Below are 19406 nucleotides of genomic sequence, written 5' to 3' on the forward strand. Positions count from 1 at the left end.
TGTCAGGGTCAGTGGAATACGTCTATCCACGGTACTGTGAGTATTAAGGGCGTTGGCTGTCTGAGGTGGCGTTGCCCTTTGGATACTCGGGGGAGACTAGAAGATATGAAATATAGGTGGGATATATATATATATTTTACCTCTTCTTCTCTTCCCCCCATAGATTCCATTTATGTGCTGCCTAATTATATCTGCAACTTGATGGCAATGCTTTTCATATATGAAGAAACAAAAGAACAGTTCTGTCCCTGTGTGATGTCAGAGAAAATCAATAAAAATCTTTTATTAAATAAATCTAAAAACACAAAAAACACACATTGGTAATGACAAAATCAATGGTCATCACTGCCGCAGTGATGGATAACTGAGGCAGAGAAGATGACTCAAACTTACAGGTACTAAGTGAGGAGTATGTACAAACGGGAAGTGAAAGGACAAAAATACGTAGAAACAAGATGGGGGCACAAGTCACCGAAAACGGTGAAGTAGATATGTCCCCGAAGTGGTGGCTGTACGTAATGTACGATATGTTAGTAAAAGGTAGCGAAAGTATAGTTTCTTATTGTAAGCTAACAATATCTATTTTAATCTCAAAACATAGATCTGATACATACGGCACACCAGAAAATGGTAACTGTAGTCTGCACGGTACAGTTGCTAAAGTAGCGAATATATACAATGTATCAGTGCAGTCTAACGGTATCTATGGGGATTCCACAAATAGATCCGATATGAGCAGACCACCTAAGTAATGCCTCAAAGTGGATGGGGCTAGTGTAGTCTGCTGTTTAATGACAGAAAATTATATATGGGAACAGTTATCTAAATGAGTGCCCCTAAACAAAAGACATATAGTCACAATCCAATCTAGTCCCAGCCTTGCAGAATCTCACTGTTAAGATGAGATGTCTGGATAGCACAGTCACTATGGCAATAGATGTGTCCCTTGGTTAGCACACAATGATAAAGTAGGTAGAAATCCTAAACTGTGCCTTCGAGGGCACCTGTATCTAGTCAGTAGATATCTCAAATAGCTGTCTACATGAGGAGCAAATGCCCTAGTCTGTGCCTTCATGGGCACCTATCAATTATGCTAGTAACAGTGCTAGGCTAGGCTAGTAAACTAGAAGAGGTCTTGATAGTCTGTAGTCTAATTATCCAGCTACAGTGTAAATAGGTCCGAGGATCCTGGGTGTAGCAATAGTAGCTGCATATAGAGTAGCACAGCAATGGCAACAGATCACTCCTTGTCAGGATCGGGACAGGGATCCAACACGCAGAGTACAAACAGTAGCCAGATACGTATACCGGACCTTAGAATGGCCGGACTAACGTAAGTAGTACAGTATAGAATGGTCAAAGACAAGCCGAGGTCGAGGGTAACAGAAGACAGGTAAGCGAGAGACAAGCCGAATCAAGGGTAACAGAGATAAGCAGAGTAAGGTAAACAAGCCGGGTCAAAACCAAAAGGGATAATAGAATACACAAGCACTGAGTGACTAGAACAAGCTAGAACCACGACAGGGCAATGAGCTAATGAAAGAAGCTCTGTTAAATACCCTGTTCAGAGCAGTAACCACGCCCCCGAGGCGTCCTGATTGGTCCTGCAGCAATTGAGTGACAGGTCGTTCCGGAGGAGTTTCCTGATGACAACTTCCTGCCTAGATGCTGTAAAAGGCAGTCACTCCCTCGCGGCCGGCCTTGCCTGACCGGATAGACCGTGGGGAAGGGAGCCATCAGGCCGTCTGGATGGAGGAACAGCTAAGTCTCTACCTCTTTCGGAGGTAGAGACCACAGGTACCCTGACACTCCTATCAGGATCGATATCTGGAGCCCCGACGCGCGTTTCATCAAACACACAGGCTCATCAGGGGGAACTGACTCCCCGAACAGGTTGAGCTTAAATAGCCCGCCAGAGTCCTCATTGGACAAGCCGCGGGCATGATGTCATCAGTGACCGTTAATGGGTACGGTGGCTCGGCGCGATCAAAAATAAAAGGCAAAGCGCCTGTAGAACAAGTCAGCCGAGATAGTAGTATTTAAAGTGTGAGCATCGAAATAGTGGTGCCCCACTGAATACTATGGTATTAAATATGATATACTAGGGACATCTGCCAGCGATTTGTGGTGTATCACACATAGGGGATACAAATATGCATGTGAAATAGAAAGTTCTATTAACTAGAATTATCAAAATGTTAGTATTTAATTCCAGCACCAGGGGGTGCTGATCAATTCAAGATGAAGTCAAATGAAGTATATAGTGCTCATCAGTGAATGAATGCTGTATAATTAAATTCTTCATTCAGTCCTGATGGAACCAATGTCTTAAAGAGATAGATCCATTTGGATTATTTTTGTAACCGGGTTTTGTTGAAATTTCCTTTTCTTTGATTGGGTAGTAGTCTTTCTATTGCTTGGAATTTTAGATTTTCTGATTTGCCTTCATGGAAATTGTTGATATGTCTGGCCACAGGTGTTGGGGTTATGGTGTTGTTGATGGAATTGACATGTTGGAGAATTCTTCTACGGAACTGCTGAAAAGTCTTGCCAATGTACTGGGTACCGCAAGCACATGTAATTAAATAAATGACACGTGTAGTGCTGCAGTTCACCAGTGCATTGGTAGTGATGGTAATCTTGGATTGTGTTGACTGGACGGTTTTGGAAGGTGTGATATACTGACATGCCTTGCAATGGCCACACCTGTAGGTTCCCTTTGTATCTGATAGCCAGTTGCCAGGTGGAGGTGGTAAAGACAGGTGGCTATGGACGAGAAGGTCTTGTAGATTGGTGGGTCTGCGGGCTGTAAGAGGTGGGTGGTCCGGTAAGCTGTTCCTAAGGGAAGGGTTGTGAAGTAGAATGGGCCAATTTTTCTGCAGTATGTGCGACATTGTATTCCAACCCTGATCGAAAGTGGCAATGCACCTAGGTGTCTTTGATTCCATTTTTGGTTTGGTCATAGTGAGGCTCAGGTGTCTATTGATGCCACTGGCCCTTTGGAAAGCCTACTCGAGAACACGGTTGGGGTAACCTAATTCTTTGAATCTGCATCTCAAGAGTTGGCATTCTTTATAGTAGGCGGAATCTTCTGAGCAATTTCTTCTCGCTCGTAGGTATTGGCCAAAAGGGATAGATGCTTTTAGTCTGTTGGGGTGATGGCTCTCCCAATGTAAGAGACTATTAGTCGAGGTGGATTTCCGAAATAATTCGGTTTGGATGGTGCCGTCTTCTGTGAGTAAGATTTTTAGATCTAGGAAGACGAGTTCGTGTTCATCAATCACATGTGTTAACTTGAGATTGATCTCATTGTCATTGAGGGTTTGTACGAATTCCTCAAAGATGTGAATTGGACCTGTCCAGAGGAGCAGCACGTCGTCAATATATCTATGCCAGCTCAAAATGAAGCCATGGAATCGGTCAAATTTGGCTGATGTGACGACATGCTGCTCCCACCATCCCAAAAATAGGTTGGCGTATGTTGGAGAGCAAGTTGTCCCCATAGCAGTCCCAGAGATTTGCAGGTAATACTGGCCATTGAAAATGGTTGTGCAGAGAGGCTTGAAGACTATGGTGAGGCCTAATAGAAAGCAGTTGTTGGTGGGGGATTCCATCATAAGAGGTGTGGAGATGGACAATGGTGGTCTTGTGAGGGGTCTTCCCGGAGCTACTGCTCACAGAGACAGGAGACGTATCGGTAATATTGTTAAGCAAGCAAGGCAGGAAGGGGAATTGGATGTACTTGTCCATTTAGGGACAAATGACTTGGCTTGCAATGAGGTTTCAGAGGTTAAGGAAGTTTTTAGTGTTTTTGCCAATGATATACGGCAGGTTGCTTCCACATTGTCATTCTCTGAAGTTCTGCCTGTGCATAACACTCAGAATGACAGGCGGATGCGTATTAGGGACTTTAACTTGTTGCTTGGTGAATGGTGTCGGGAGCAAGGATTTGGCTGTATTGCTCATGGTAGCTCTGTTTGGAATGGAAATAAACTGTACAAAAAAGATGGTTTGAATCTTTCTCAAAAGGGAACAAATGTTCTCAGTGAGCAGTTCAGAGGTTTTGCTAGGATGTATTTAAACTAGGAGGGGGGGCAAAAGGGTGATAAAACATCAATCCAATTGTCCCCCAAAACAAGGACAGAAGGTGCCTGTAGCAAGTGTGTTAAAAAAATGATAAGCTTAGAGTCATGTCTACAAATGCTCGCAGTTTAGGGAATAAGATCCATGAACTTGTGGCAATTATGGCAACTGATAGTGTAGATTTAGTCGCTGTTACTGAGACATGGTATAATGAGAAAAATTACTGGGACATAGCAATACCAGGGTACTCTTTATATAGAAAAGACAGGGAAGGCAAGAAAGGGGGAGGGGTGGCCCTGTATGTAAAGAATAGCATAAAATCTAGCCTAATAAAGGTTAGTGAGGCGAACATAGAGTCAGTTTGGGTTACGTTAGAATTTGGTAATCACACAGTAACTCGTGTAGGTGTGATTTATAGGCCCCCAGGACAAATTGAAGAGTTAGATAATCTACTAGTTGAAGAAATAGCTAAAATGACAATGAAGGGGGAAGTTATCATCATGGGTGACTTTAATCTTCCTGATATAAATTGGAAAACAAAAATAGCTACTTGTGCCAGGAGCACACATATTCTAAACTCCCTACTGGGATTGTCTCTAAAACAAGTCGTTGAGGAGCCAACTCGTAAAGAGGTCATACTAGATTTAGTGTTAACAAATGGAGATTTTGTATCAGATATTACTGTAGGTGAAAGTTTAGGATCCAGTGATCATCAGTCAGTGTGGTTTAATATAAGAACAGTGACTGAGTCACACCACACAAAAACAAAAGTTTTAGACTTTAGAAAAACAGACTTTTCCAAAATTAGAATATGTGTAAAGGAGTCATTATCAGACTGGAGCAATTTAAATGGAGTCCAAAAGAAATGGGATTATTTAAAAGTTGCACTACTGAAGGCAACAGAAAATTGCATTAGGCTTGTCAGTAAAAGCAAAAAATTCAAGAAACCACTGTGGTACTCCACAGATGTAGCCAAAATAGTAAAAAACAAAAAGTTAGCATTTAGTAATTATAAAAAAACCCAGAGTGAGGAAGACAGAATGTCCTATAAGATTAGGCAGAAAGAGGCTAAGCAAGTTACAAGAGCTTCCAAATCACACACAGAAGAGAAAATAGCACAGTCAGTAAAAAAAGGGGGACAAAACCTTTTTTAGATACATAAATGAGAAAAGAAAAGTAAAACAAGGATTAGTTAGATTAAAAACAAAAGAAGGAAGGTATGTAGATGAGGATAAAGGTCTAGCTGACTGCCTCAATGAATATTTTTGTTCGGTATTTACAGATGAAAATGAAGGAAAGGGACCTCAGTTAAGAAAAAGGATAAATTAGTCATTTATTACACGTGAGTTTGCAGAGGAAGAGGTTCTATTTCAACTGTCAAAAGTAAAGACAAATAAGTCAATGCGACCTGATGGAATACACCCAAAGCTATTAAAAGAGCTTAGTGGTGTACTAGCAAAACCATTAATAGATTTATTTAACCAATCATTGATAACAGGAGTAGTCCCAGAAGATTGGAAGTTAGCGAATGTTGTGCCCATTCACAAGAAAGGTAATAGGGAGGAGTCGGGCAACTATAGGCCAGTAAGCCTAACTTCAGTACTGGGGAAAGTGATGGAAACCATGTTAAAGGATAGGATTGTTGAACATCTAAAAACACATGGATTTCAAGATCAGAGACAACATGGGTTTACTTCAGGGAGATCATGCCAAACTAATCTTATTGATTTTTTTGATTGGGTAACTAAAATTATAGATCAGGGTGGTGCAGTAGACATTGCTTACCTCGATTTCAGTAAGGCTTTTGACACTGTTGCACATAGAAGGCTTATCAACAAACTACAATCTTTGAGTTTGGATTCCAATATTGTTGAATGGGTAAGGCAGTGGCTGAGTGACAGGCAACAGAGGGTTGTAGTCAATGGAGTATATTCGAAGCTTGGGCTTGTCACCAGTGGGGTACCTCAGGGATCTGTACTTGGACCCATTCTCTTTAATATTTTTATTAGTGATATTGCAGAAGGTCTTGATGGTAAGGTGTGTCTTTTTGCGGATGATACTAAGATATGTAACAGGGTTGATGTTCCAGGAGGGATAAGCCAAATGGAAAATTATTTAGGTAGACTAGAAAAATGGTCAGAGTTGTGGCAACTGACATTTAATGTGGATAAGTGCAAGATAATGCATCTTGGACGTAAAAACCCAAGGGCAGAGTACAGAATATTTGATAGAGTCCTAACCTCAACATCTGAGGAAAGGGATTTAGGGGTGATTATTTCTGATGACTTAAAGGTAGGCAGACAATGTAATAGAGCAGCAGGAAATGCTAGCAGAATGCTTGGTTGTATAGGGAGAGGTATTAGCAGTAGAAAGAGGGAAGTGCTCATGCCATTGTACAGAACACTGGTGAGACCTCACTTGGAGTACTGTACACAGTACTGGAGACCCTATCTTCAGAAGGATATTGATACCTTAGAGAGAGTTCAAAGAAGGGCTACTAAACTGGTTCATGGATTGCAGGATAAAACTTACCAGGAAAGGTTAAAGGATCTTAACATGTATAGCATGGAGGAAAGACGAGACAGGGGGGATATGATAGAAACATTTAAATACATAAAGGGAATCAACACAGTAAAGGAGGAGACTATATTTAAAAGAAGAAAAACTACCACAACAAGAGGACATAGTCTTAAATTAGAGGGACAAAGGTTTAAAAATAATATCAGGAAGTATTACTTTACTGAGAGGGTAGTGGATGCATGGAATAGCCTTCCAGCTGAAGTGGTAGAGGTTAACACAGTAAAGGAGTTTAAGCATGCGTGGGATAGGCATACGGCTATCCTAACTATAAGATAAGGCCAGGGACTAATGAAAGTATTTAGAAAACTGGGCAGACTAGATGGGCCGATTGGTTCTTATCTGCCATCACATTCTATGTTTCTATGTTTCTATGTTTCTATGGGTCAGTATAAAATGAAGGGCAGTGATAAAGAACTTTTCTTGGGGGTCATTGTACACGGTGTTCTCCAGAAAGAATTGGCATGCTCTTAGACCAAAGTGATGAGGTATATTGGTATACAGAGCAACCACATCTAGACTGGCTAGCATGGTGTAAGGGGGAACTGTCTTATCTTGTAGGAATTGTAGGGTGGTTTTGGTGTCCTGAAGGTAGGAAGGTAGCGTTAGCACAATAGGATGTAAGATTTTCTCCATATATTGGCTAAGACGTTCCGTTAGGCAGTTATTCCCCGACACTATGGGTCTCCCTGGGGGTGGCCGAGTTCCCTTATGTACTTTGGGTAAACAATAAAAAGTTGCAATTGTTGGATTGTTATGAGATAATAAAAATGTAAATTCCTCTGGGGTTATGATCTGGAGTGTCTTGGCTTCAGCTAACAGGGTGTCTAGTTCGTTTAGGAACAAAGTAGTTGGATCCGAAGGAAGAGTTCTGTAATATAATTTGTCATCTAAGTGACTCATGCACATGTCAATGTATTGTTGTCTGTTCAGTAAGACAATATTGCCCCCCTTGTCCGCTGGCTTGATAATTATATTATCAAGTGATTTGAGTTCTTTTAATGCTAAGCGCTCTTGTGAGCTCAAATTATTTGGAGATTGGGGGTAATGAGAGGTCATTTCAAATTGATTTAGAGACATTTCCACACATAAATCTACATGAGGAGTATCCTTGAAGTTAGGGGTAAAGTAGCTAGGAGGTTTGAAGTTGGTAAGGGGTCTGCTGGGGTCCTGTTCGTCCTGGAGACTGGTTAGTATTTTACATAGTTCATAGTCCTTCAAGGAGAGACCTAACTCGTTGGCTACCTGTTGGTCTTTTTTAGCATGCATGATGCTTAAGGCAAGTTTTCTGCCAAATAGATGTATATATTTAGACCAATTGAATTTGCTACAGGTAGGGGTGGGTACAAAGGAGAGTCCTTTGCTAAGGAGGGTAATGTGACGTGTTTGTAATGGAAAATCTGACCAATTGATGATTCTATTGCTAATCATGTCCTTTGTGTTTGACCCTGTATTTTGTAGGCCCAACGTTCTCTGTCCCTGAGTCTCCCCCGTTGCTGACAGGGGGAGTCCTGCTCTAAAAAAGTAGCCGATGGTGTAGTGGACGGAGTGGTGGGGTTACTGATTTCAAGGGAGTTCGGAATGTCCAAAAAGGACACAGATTTGTCAGTATTTCTAAGGATGCTTTTATTTTGGTAAGGTTGGACACTGGGGTCCCTTTTACGGTCAGTGCTTTTATTACGTCTAGGTCTCCGAGGTTGGTCTACACTAGCCCCATCCACTTTGGGGCATGACTTAGGTGGTCTGCTCATATCGGATCTATTTGTGGAATCCCCATAGATACCGTTAGACTTTAGCAACTGTACCGTGCAGACTACAGTTACCATTTTCTGGTGTGCCGTATGTATCAGATCTATGTTTTGAGATTAAAATAGATATTGTTAGCTTACAATAAGAAACTATACTTTCGCTACCTTTTACTAACATATCGTACATTATGTACAGCCACCACTTCAGGGACATATCTACTTCACCGTTTTCGGTGACTTGTGCCCCCGTCTTGTTTCTACGTATTTTTGTCCTTTCACTTCCCGTTTGTACATACTCCTCAGTACCTGTAGGTTTGAGTCATCTTCTCTGCCTCAGTTATCCATCACTGCGGCAGTGATGACCATTGATTTTGTCATTACCAATGTGTGTTTTTTGTGTTTTTAGATTTATTTAATAAAGGATTTTTATAGATTTTCTCTGACATCACACAGGGACAGAACTGTTCTTTTGTTTCTTCATACTTATCATATTAGGGTTATCCCCTTATCTGTCCCTCTGACTTCTCCTACACTGTATAGGGCCCACCTCTCCTGCTTTTCATATATGTTTCAAGTTTGCACAAGGTGATGAGACATGAGTTGTTTCCTGGCTATGCTCTTATAGTCCAAATTAATGGTTTGTTTGGAGGAGACAGTTGTGGATTTCCAGGCTCTGGCTAGGTGTGTAAGTGCCGTGATAAGTATATTAGGATGACACCGCTTTTCGGGAAGCCATCTAGGTTAAAAAATAGAATACCCATTTCTGGCTCTAGTGTGATGTGTACCTGTAGTATCTTTAAGAGTGTGTTTTCAACCATTTTCCAGAAAGGTCTGAGATAGATGCATGTCCACAATATGTGGTACATTGTGCCACAATTACTTATGCACCTCCAGCATATATGTGGAGTGTGCCTGGATAGATTTTCGAGGAGCATGCTGGCACCATGTACCAACAGAAGTAAATCTTCCGCATAAGCTCTAAGTGGGATGTGCATAGTGTTTTGCCTTTTATGGTTCCTGAATGCTGCTTGCCATGTAGTTTGATCAAATATCTACTTTAGGTCCGTTTGCCTCTTTTTTTGGTATTTATCGAAATCCTTAATTTGTAGATAGTTGGTAGATAGTTTAGATTTAAGATCGGGAAATGGTAGTAGATTTTTGCCCTGAAACAGTTGATGTACATGGGTACATCCTTCGTCTGTCCACATTCGGTAACCAAAGGCAGAGTTTACTATATGTATGCTCTGTACAGGTGTAGCCTTTGACCAGGGTTGATTAGAACACAGACAGACCCTCACTGCTTTCCATGTCCAAAACAAGGTTTTCGTGGTGAGTAGCTGGTATCCAAAATAGCTGGTATAATTTCTGTACACAGGCCCAGTGGTTGCATCTGTGAGTGAGATATCGCGACTGAGGAGAACAGTGCTGCCCAGTTTGATGTTTGGTAAAGTTAGGCCGCCAGCCTTGTTGTGCCTATGTATGACACTTCTTGTGGCATGGTCTGTATGATGTTTCATTTCCTGGTCAAGATAACAGAACTGGTCTGATAAATTTATGAAAGAGTTTTGGAGTCATTGTGGACTGTATTTTCCTGTTTCCACTTATGCACTGTGGTACTTTACAGGGAATTCACAGGCTGTTCCTGATCCCTCACAGACCTTTGCATCAATATCACCATTCATAGTTTAGATTGTATACCTCTTTCAAATGTAAGTTTATCTTAGTTTACTGTATTGTGTGTTACACTTGCACAGTATATGAGAGTCTCACTAGGTGATTTATTGTTTATAGTTTTTACACTGAATACACGCACTTGTGTATTATTTATTATCTTTATCTATGCCATTTCAAAAGAAGAAATAGTGAAGTGCCATCTCCCTAAGCTTACAGTCTTGTATTCTTGGTAATTTTGTTGAGCAGAAACTGGTGTGTATATCCCCTGGTCTGCATTTTCTATTATTATGCATTCTAAATAATGGAAATAATGGGTTACATGGTAATAAAAAAATATATATATAAATAATAAAAAAAATAGCACAGTATACTTGTCTAGCACCCTAAAAGAGGGGGAGTTAACTGTAAACAAAACATTAATTCTAAAATGACAGTTGATACATAGAATGCAAAATATCCTTGGTCATGGAAGGGTTATTTTTTGGCATATTTGCAGTAATTTTTACTTTGTTTTTTGTTCACTATTAGTGTGAATACGGAAGATGCTAATAAAATTCCAAACAAGCAAGATTTATCGGTGTCCAACTATAGTAGCTCAAAGTGGAAAGAAATTAATGGAATATCGTCGTCTGATTCATTGGTCAGTAAATGTAATGCGCATTTATATTAATTTTGCATTTTGATGTACAAAATAGAATTGATGTGACTTACCACATAGTATGCATATTATAAATCTGTGTTGGAATGTAAAATCTTTTTAGTGTTGTGTTTAATTTGAGTACTTATAGGGACATTAGCCACCAAAACAACCTTAGCTTAATGAAGCATTTTTTGTGTATAGATCACACCACTGAAGTCTCACTGCTCAATTCTTTGCCAGTTAGGAGTTAATCACTTTGGTTTCTGTTTATACAACCACAGCCTGCATGCGAAAAATGTTTTTATTTTCAATGAGATGTTAACTTACTTAAGAAGTTTCTATCTCCTGCTCTGTAAATTGAACTTTCATCACACACAGGAGGCACCTGCAAGGTCTAGCAAGCTATTAGTGCAGGAAATAAGAAATTTGAGTGTGCATAAATTATATATGCAGGGATGTGTGACTAGGGCTGCATAAACAACATTATTTAACACCTAAATGGCAAAAGATTTAGCAGTGAGAATGCAGAGGCATGATCTACACTAAAATTGCTTAATAAAGCAAAATAAAAAAAGAGGAGGTAAGGGCTGCGCTAAGATACAGAGATTGGTAACGTAGAAATCAAACCAAATTACCTGAATGAATAAGTAAGCCTGGTGTAGCGGAGAGGTAGTATAATCCACAGTATCTCCGCTGGGTAACAGGAACAGCATAAAATAATCCAGGCAAATAAATACAGCATACAATAAATCTGGTAGCGTTGTAAGAATCCTTCCTTCCCAAGAACTAGACGACACATAGGCTGGGAGTCAACTAAGCGTTTAATCACAGGTCACAGTATTTATGGGATTCCCCATGCAAGGGGTTTGCCTACTGACATTACAAGGGTTGTACAGTAGGGGACTACATGGGGAACTGAACAACCTGGACATTTCTCCCATCATGCACTGCTGTACGAGAGGGATACTCCCACTAGAATATACAGTTAAGTGCAGGGAACAATTTTTAATTTATTTATTTTCCAATTGAGAGCACTATTGCTGTTTTTTATACATATATTGTGGAGTATGACGGAACCAAAGCCAGACAGATGGACTTACTTCTCCAGTATATCCTTTAGCGAAGATCATACCTCTAAGCGCCCTCCATCCTAGAGCTGGCCTAAGCTCCGCCAAATGTGAGTGTATTATCCTCCTTTTTACTTATTTTACCTTTGGATCTACAATATTTCACCATTGGCAGTTTGTCGTGTTTTTTATCTTCACATATACGGATTATCTACAACCCGGACGGATCAACTCCTGAGGATTGTACACATACCCTATCCAAATATCGTTTTATTGATTTTTATTGAACATTTTACTACTTGGATGGACTTTGTTGAATTCACTTTTTTCTGTTGTTTTAATAGAGACTATATTTACCAGGCTTACTTATTGCTGTCTAATCATTCAGGCAATTTGGTCTGATTTCTACGGTACCAATCTCTGTATTTTAGCGCAGCCCTTAACTCCTCTTTTTTTTATTTCTTATCTTATTAAGGGTCTTGAGGGATTCCCTTTCTAGGGTTGCTGCTTACACCTCTGTTCCTTAGCACAGACTCTTCCCCCTTGTTTTTTAATTAAGCAAAAGTTGTTTTGGTGACTATAGTGTCCCATTTATTAAATTGAATAGGTTTTGGCCTCAGTTATATGCTGTATATTTTTGCATGCTCAAAACTATATATAAAATCTTATAATTTTTGATAAACTAAATAAATGTTTTGCAGAATGCTGCACCATACACTTGCCTCTTAGCCACACCCTGTCACTCCAGAAAAAAAACATATTTTTCAAATGAATGCCAGCAGCTCAGCCACTGTTACTTCTGAGTTATCTAAACTACAAAGCAACCTGCATTAGAAGAAGAGGACACTTATTGAGGCATATCATGAGAATATTACTAATGTTTATGTATTCTCTGCCTTACTGCAGCCAGGTTGTGAAATAACCTCTTAAGGATGGAAGGTGTTCTATGCTGACCTTAAGGGGATATTTCTAAATGCTGGCAGGCTGCATAGAACGTCCCTGCCATCAGTACTTATCGGATCCTTGCCAATCCCCCGCCAGCGATCCTGGGCTGGCAGGCAGTCCCGCTCCAACAGATTTGGCCATCCTGGGTCATGTGATCGCGAACACATGACTGGAATGGCTGTCTGCAGCTATGAGATGTCAGACAGTCCCCAATGTATCTGTAAGAAAGTTTTTAAAAGTGTAATAAAAGTTGAATACAAGTTTATACATTACATACAGTTGTGTGACTTGCATAAAGCTGTAAAGGGTTATAAAAGTATCTCCAAAAGCCTTGCTGTTCATCAGTCCACGGTAAGACAAATTGTCTATAAATGGAGAAGGTTCAGCACTGCTGCTACTCTCCCTAGGAGTGGCCGTCCTGTAAAGATGACTGCAAGAGCACAGCGCAGACTGCTCAATGAGGTGAAGAAGAATCCTAGAGTGTCAGCTAAAGACTTACAAAAGTCACTGGCAAATGCTAACATCCCTGTTAGCGGAACTACAATACGTAAAACATTAAACAAGAATGGATTTCATGGGAGGATACCACAGAGGAAGCCACTGCTGTGCAAACAAAACATTGCTGCACATTTACAGTTTGCACAAAAGCACCTGGATGTTCCACAGCAGTACTGGCAAAATATTCTGTGGACAGATGAAACCAAAGTTGAGTTGTTTGGAAGAAACACACAACGCTAAGTGTGGCGAAAAAGAGGTACAGCACACCAACATCAAAACCTCATCCCAACTGTGAAGTATGGTGGTGGGGGCATCATGGTTTGGGGCTGCTTTGCTGTGTCAGGGCCTGGATGGATTGCTATCATCGAAGGAAAAATGAATTCCCAAGTTTATCAAGACATTTTGCAGGAGAACTTAAGACCATCTGTCCACCAGCTGAAGCTCAACAGAAGATGGGTGTTGCAACAGGACAATGACCCAAAGCATAGAAGTTAATTAACAACAGAATGGCTTAAACAGAAGAAAATATGCCTTCTAAAGTGGCCCAGTCAGAGTCCTGACCTCAACCCGATCGAGATGCTGTGGCATGACCTCAAGAAAGCGATTCACACCAGACATCCCAAGAATATTGCTGAACTTAAACAGTTTTGTAAGGAGGAATGGTCAAGAATTACTCCTGACTGTTGTGCACGTCTGATCTGCAACTACAGGAAACGTTTGGTTGAAGTTATTGCTGCCAAAGGAGGTTCAACCAGTTATTAAATCCAAGGGTTCACATACTTTTTCCACCTGCACTGTGTTTACATGGTGTGTTCAATAAAAACATGGCAACATTGCATTCTTTGTGTGTTATTAGTTTAAGCAGACTGTGATTGTCTATTGTTGTGACTTAGATGATGATCAGATCACATTTTATGACCAATTTGTGCAGAAATCCATATCATTCCAAAGGGTTCACATACTTTTTCTTGCAACAGTATATATTAGTATTAAAATACACTTAGAATGACGTTACATATATATAAGATATATATATATATATTTATATATATATATATATATATATATATATATTATATATTTGACATTTATATATACACGTATAATTACAATAATAAATTAAATAATAAAATAAATAAATAAAATATTTAAAAAATAAATAAATTATATATACATATGTAATCTCATTCTAACTGTATTTTGTTATTAATACATATATATTGGTAACAAAATACACTTAGAATTACATTCTATATCTATCTATATATAAAATACAAATAACCGCATATAGAAGGCGTTTGCCTGAAATTGTGGGAGGGATTTTATGGCTATTTAAACCCAGCAATCCCCTTACTCACCTGTCTGCGACAATTTCGGAAATTCGCTTTCATTTCCGTTTTCACAGACCTCTGACGTCAATCTGCCGCGACGCTCGTACGCGCCGGTTTTCGTGAGTCTCTTTCATCCACGTGGAGGCCGTTCGGCGGTTCACCCAAACTGTGAGTCCATTCGAATTTATCCTCCTTTTACACGTACGCTCCGTTTCGCTTTATCATTCCACGGCATGAAATGCTCCGGATAGCTTCCCGCACACGTTTCATTCTCTCTAGCCGGCTGTTAAAACTGCAACCCATACTGTCCTCGGGCTCGTCGGCAAACATATATAGTGTTTGCATACAGGAAAGATAGTGTCTCGTTGTTAGACAATATTTTTCATGTGAATAATCATTTATTTCTTAGCTCTCGTATTGCCATGTTATATGGTGTTATACACGCTCACAATCCCTTACCAATTGTAGATTATTTTGTAAGTTGTCATCGGCCAAGCCATTAACTTTGTACCACTGATATTTATTTAAATTTGTTTCAAATTCTGCTTCCGTTTGTCAGCTAGCAACCCTCCTTTACGTCCTTGTGTATTGCTATGTATTAAATATCGTTTAAAAACAGGTGCAAAAGCAGCTGATTCTTATATCTTCCCAAATCGTTCAATTCATTTCCAGTTTTTCGTTATATAGGTGTATCAGTCAATGCTACCATGCCTGGCTGGCTGTTTTTCTGTCTAATCTCGAAATTGTTTCAAAGTTCTATCAGATATAGATATGGATTCCTTTAAACAGTTGAGCAAGTACGCAGCATCGGCAAATTATAATCCTATTATCTACAGCCACGTTTTTCCCGAGCAGAAATCTGTGTATATTTGCATTTTATTTTATTAGATGTCGTGCTTGATTTAAATTGAAATGACTTGAATAAATTGGAATATTAATGAGCAATTTCTAGCGCTACCTCTCTTTGGACCACGTCTGATGTCTGTTTTTGCACTGAACTGATTTGTTATTATTTTTTGATAAGTTAAACGTGTTTTCGTTAAGCGGCAGAATTTTTTGCGCACTCGGACACTCTATTGATGTCCTCAGTCTTTTTGCCCGGGTCTCAGCCCGAAAAAATCTATTGAAAGGACCGGGATCGGCTGCAATCTTTCAGCCGCTTCTTGCGAATAGTAACCCATGCAGTAACGTGGGTTTTTTATTTTATCAGCGAGATCCATGTGTCTCCGCCCCTCATGTTCTCTTCCCTTGTTAGTTCGGCCTAGCATTGTCGGCAGTGTTACCGTCGCTGGTTTGGGGTTTAGTTTCCCCGGTTCTCGACGTCACTTCCCAGGGTAGCGGACACACAAATATCCGTTTATTTTCATGGCGTGGTTTGTGCTGCTATTGTGCTGAAGTGAATCCACTAATGGGCTCCCTACTTACATGTCATTAAACACATTACTGATGTGATTCCTGGGCGACGCTAAAGCCATTAACATTACACTACAGCTCACTTCTGCCTCTACCCAAGTTTTCCATTTCGTCCACAGTTTTGTTTTTATTTCCCACTATTCAGGGCTGCATTACACAAACTGCATAATTAAAGCTCTCTACACTGCTCACTCACAGTGAATAGCACCTGTTAAAAAAAAAAAAAAAAAAATTATAAAAAAAAAAAATTATTATGATATATGATTCTGTAATTATATTAATACATTATCCCTGATGTTCACGTACGCACGCATGAGCAGATATAAACACCGATATGCTGATATCCAGAGACACGCATTGGCGGTTACAGAAATCTGCCTGCTCGTTTGGTTATGGCTGAATTTTTGGATATTTGGCTATTCTGACTTTCTTTAACCTGCTCATCATTGTGAGGGTCTTTTGAGCGATGCAGGCACACAGCACACGGAGCGTGGTCTGTACCAGCCCTAATTCATCCTCAGTCAGTGAGGCAATTTGCGTTACGTGTAAAACCCGGCGTACTCCTACGCAGACAAGCTCACACGTTACTGGACAACTGCATCTACTTTTCACGTTGCAGTTCCGGTGAGCGAGCCTCGGCTACGACAAGTACGCGTTTACAATACTACAACTAGATCTGCATATATATACATATAATATCGAAAGTTATACACGTATATTCATTTTGCATTTCGAATCAAGGCCACAGTCTGGCACCACGAGCCCCGAGGGCCATACATACGATCATACACGCATCCTTGTTCATACGTCCCGACCATCCGGACCCCACATGCTCTCTGGGCACTCCAGTTTCAGTCAAACCATACGATCATAACTCGTTGCTACCCACGTTTCGTTCTGTAGTATGTCCTCTCTCCCTACCTACCCTTCCTTCTTAGTTAGCAACTGCTGGCTGTTAGGTTCCTAGGTGTCCACTAGTTGTTGTTATTCTCCCCGGCTTCTTCGCCATAGGTTAGTGGTCCCGCGAGGCCAACACCCATCCTCATACTCGGAGGTACCATGCCCCTCGGGCCAAATCATAGTTAGTCGCCTCGCATTGTGGCATAGAAAGGGCCTCATCCGTCACTCCCATTCTATCTTATGTTTAACTGTCACCGAGAGGCCGACACCCCGCCACCTCATTCAGTGGCCACGCTACCCCCTCACGCCAACGCATAGATAGAGCCTCTCAAGCCGCTTGGCAACTAGCAGGGCCTCACCCGTCACCAACCTAGTGTAATTGTTTCGCCGCATTGCGGCACTAGCTAGTCGGCCAGCACACACGCACTCACGCTCGCGCTCCTAGTAAGCTGGGGGGGGGGCGGCACACCCCAGACCCGTCAAGCATAGTCACCATGTTTTAGATCCCTTAACCGCTTCAGGTATCCTGGCGCTTTATTTCCCGCCTTAGTTTCGATCGTGCGTTACATACTCCTACATTGATGCAAAACGGTATTTCAGAACTATCGTTCTCGGCTACTCCGGTGCTGTCAATACGTTATCTCTTACGGGCAATGGGTCCGCTAGACGCTTAGTGCTAGCTGTTCGAGGATTCCTATATATATACATGTATATTTATATATACATATATATACCCCAACCTGTCGCTCACTGGCGATCCTTAGGTTCCACGTACACTACGTGCCCAGACCGGGCTCGGAGACTCCGAGACCAGCGGTTCCTCCAACAACTTGTTTCAGGCATTTCTTGCTTATGTTCTGTCGAACTGGTATGTTGGGTCTCACGTTGCCCTCCGCGTTGCACGTCGTACAGATTTGGCCTCGTATCGGTCCATCGTCGGGTCCTCCAGGCGCTGTCGTGATGTACAGTGACTGCTTCCGGACTCATGTATCACGGATATACCGTTTATTTCTTCGCAACATTTTGGGGACACTTTGGTACATCGAGTTCTCAATAACCGTTTGTCGACTCATACTATCACTCAATTCTCACGTCGGCGTCGCTTATGCAAGCAATGCAGGATAAGCTTTAACGATCTGATGGGACCGGGTGAACAGTATTCCCACTTGTTTCACATCGAACATCGAGGCATCACTCCGCCTCCATTTTTGGCCAAACAAATACCAGTCGAATCCTTAATCTACTAATTTAGGGACTTGTCTGCACGCCTGACATTCACAGGGTCCTCCATGCGCAGTCAATTCATTTGTCACGCATTTGTCGTTGTTCACGCTTCCCTTTATGTAAGCTTAAGTAGTCCATCGGGAGTTACTTTCGGTCATGCTGGATGTTTTAATTTAAGGCGTAACACCTTATGCATCCTGTTGTACAATCTTTCACGATCTCATGCCTACCAAGTAACTGCTATAGGATACTTGCTATACGAACACATATCGTCTTCAAATTTTGTCAAAGCTCCTCTTCAGGTTCCTCTCTCGTGCAAACATTTCCCTACGGTGGGTCACGGTTTTGCATTCTATTCTTCATTTCACGTCACGGCAGTTTCTTCAGGCGCCTGTTAGTCCTTTTTCGCTATGGTTTAAATGCAGGTAATCGCACGTGTTCGGTCAGGTTAACACTTTTCCACAAGAGGTTATACCCTGCCGCGCTTAGAGGGTACAAGTCCACATGGCCTAAATTGTAGGTAGGGCTTCTCTCAAACACAGGGCTACTGGCACGGCCTCAACTCTTACGGGATAGTCCTTATCTTCACCTATTGGTTCCCATTAGCTAGCAGCTCTACTACACGAGAAAGCTCAATGAGCTTCTGAGTTTTGCATAATTTAAACCCATTACGTTTCCTTCCTCCTCACAGCACGCTACAAGAAATAGCTCCAGGTTTCGTATTATCTTTAATAAACGCTAACCCTGACGTCTCAAGTTCCCCTGCAGTTTCCTCCGCTTTAGCCACTTCCGAAGTCCTGAAGTCGGACCTTGCTTAAACGTAACGGTTGAGATAAATGAACACGCAGTCCAGATTTCCTCTGCAGGTCAAAAAGTTATCAATCATGCCCGTAGTTAGAGTCTATGCAGGTAAGATTTGTCCACTAATACTAAGCAAACGTACTCTACGGCTTTCGATATGTGTAAGTATTGTATGTGGTTCAAGATGCTAAATGCGTTCCGATTATAATGGTTGCTCGTACAATTTTTGCTACATCTCTCAAACAGTTCATGCTATACATTCGCTCATTGTTTGTTAGTCTTGGCCTCAATCCGAAGTTCCTTCTCGGTACATTCATTCCGTGGTAGGGCCGCCACAGCAGCCTCAAGTCATCCAGTTCCAACTCATCTTGTAGAGAAGATGGGTCGCTGGTAGTCCTCGGCATACAACCGGTTCATTCCAAATCCAGAAAGAAATCAGGCTCGCTTTCTATAATATGTCTAAATGTTTTGTTATGTTTAATAAATGTCACACATTTTTTGGCCC

General features: G+C 41.1%; 1 protein-coding gene across 1 annotated transcript in view; it reads left to right on the top strand.

Annotated features, from left to right (window-relative positions):
• PCNX2 (pecanex 2) overlaps positions 1 to 19406 on the top strand; it is a 3673975-nt gene that overhangs the window by 213724 nt on the left and 3440845 nt on the right. The window contains exon 3 of the mRNA XM_063443387.1: positions 10611 to 10722. Within this exon, the coding sequence (XP_063299457.1) occupies positions 10611 to 10722 (112 nt within the window). The remainder of the gene's footprint in view (positions 1 to 10610; positions 10723 to 19406) is intronic.

This window comes from Pelobates fuscus, chromosome 2 (genome assembly GCF_036172605.1).
Source record: "Pelobates fuscus isolate aPelFus1 chromosome 2, aPelFus1.pri, whole genome shotgun sequence".
Classification (NCBI taxonomy): Eukaryota; Metazoa; Chordata; class Amphibia; order Anura; family Pelobatidae; genus Pelobates; species Pelobates fuscus.